The 1822-nt window shown below is 39.3% G+C and overlaps 1 protein-coding gene across 1 annotated transcript; it reads right to left on the bottom strand.

The window, feature by feature from the left end:
• Positions 1–515: 515 nt before the first annotated feature.
• Positions 516–1055, bottom strand: LOC110882509. The gene has a single exon (XM_022130508.1). It carries the CDS (start codon positions 1053–1055, stop codon positions 516–518), a length of 540 nt encoding a protein of 179 aa, XP_021986200.1.
• Positions 1056–1822: the final 767 nt, after the last annotated feature.

Consider the following 1822-nt stretch of genomic DNA (forward strand, 5'->3'; position numbering starts at 1 on the left):
AGGAGGGGAGACTATAACACATGCGTCCCTAGAGTTTTAGATATTGTCAATTTTAGTCCCTGAACTACGTAGTCATTAATACTTTTTGATACTTGGTGAATTTTATGTCTAAATCTAAATACTTGGAATGTCTAAATCTAAATACTTGGAATGTCTAATTCTAGATACTTGGAATGTCTAAATCTAAATACTTGGAATATCTAATTCTAGATACTTGAAATGTCTAAATCTAAATACTTGGAATGTCTAATTCTAGATACTTGGAATGTCTAAATCTAGCTACTTTTTTTTTTTGGGTAAAGGGTTACCCCGATGAATTTTATAAATGAAACCAAATAAGTACAAGGATGTGTCAAAGCAACACATCAACTAGACTTGGCATACCAAGACTAGGACAACAACCAAAGAAACCAATCAAACAAAAACAACCCAGACTAATCGTTAACTAGCAAACTAAACAACCACGACCCAAAAAACAAACCTAGGCCGAAAATAAACAAAAAACATAAAGACAGCTAGCCCGGATCCGCTACATCATCCTTGCTATCGTCTATCTTCCAGATTCTGAATATCCTCCGCCTAGCAGAATCCACTCGGAACTTGAAACCCATGAGCCGAAGCCGAACCGAATTTTTGATCTTGTCAGCCACTTGTAACTCTGTCAATTGATTAGAACTAAACAGCCGACTATTTCGCTCTTGCCAGACATAATAAGAAGTCGCAGCCACCACCAATTTGCACACAATGTCATCAATTTTCTTAGAATTAGAGTGTTGATCAACCCATTGCATTAAAGACTGCCATGTGTTATCTACACTCTCTAAATTCACCATGCTCTTCACGTTAGTCCAAACTTGATTTGCAAACCCACACTGAAAAAACAAATGATCTCGGCTATCTCGATCATGTTTGCACAAAGGGCAACACATAAGGTTAAGATTTGTAGCACTTCCAGCTTCCCAAACCGCCAACCTATCCTGAGTCTTAAGTTTATTCTGGAACACTAACCACATATGAAATGAATGGCAAGGAACACATTGGGAGAACCATACCATGTTAGCCCAATCCACATGATTATCCCTATTCCGAATTGTATGCCACACCTGAGCCGAGTCAAAATCGACAATATTCCCATCCAAATCCTTCCAAGTCAGATGATCAGGAACATTACCAACCAGCTGAGGCGTCTGAATGCTTATTAGAACCGGAAATAAATCTAGTCAAGCTTGAGGCCATCTCCAATGCCCACTCGCATCAATAACATCAGCCACCGATGACTTTAAATTAAAACCCGCATTAGCTATAGATCGAGGGCTGATAAAAGAGCTAAGAGGACTCATAGGGCACCAATTATCACTCCAAGCATTAGTTTGAAATCCACTTTTTAGCAAGGACCATATGTGAGGCAGCAAAATACCACGAACAGACAATATTTTCCGCCATCCCCAACTCATGGCCCCTCCCCTCGACATGGAATTTCCCAAAAACATCTCCCTTTTAGTTTGTACTCATGAATCCATTTCACCCAAATAGACTCACATTTAGTAAGGATACTCCAAATATGCTTAGCCATAAGCGATATATTGACATCATTTATACTCCGAATGTCCAAACCACCTTCATCTTTAGGTAAACACACGTCTTTCCAAGCAACCTTTTCCCGAATTCTACCTTCCAATCCCGCATTCCACAAGAATCTACGAATTCTTTTCTCAAGCTCCTTAATAACCCGAGTGGGAATAATGAAGACTGAAGCCTAATAAATATGCATAGATGAGAGAACCGAGTTTATAAGTTGCAACCGGCCAGCAAACGATAACGA

This window comes from Helianthus annuus, chromosome 4, assembly GCF_002127325.2.
Source record: "Helianthus annuus cultivar XRQ/B chromosome 4, HanXRQr2.0-SUNRISE, whole genome shotgun sequence".
In the NCBI taxonomy this organism is placed as follows: Eukaryota; Viridiplantae; Streptophyta; class Magnoliopsida; order Asterales; family Asteraceae; genus Helianthus; species Helianthus annuus.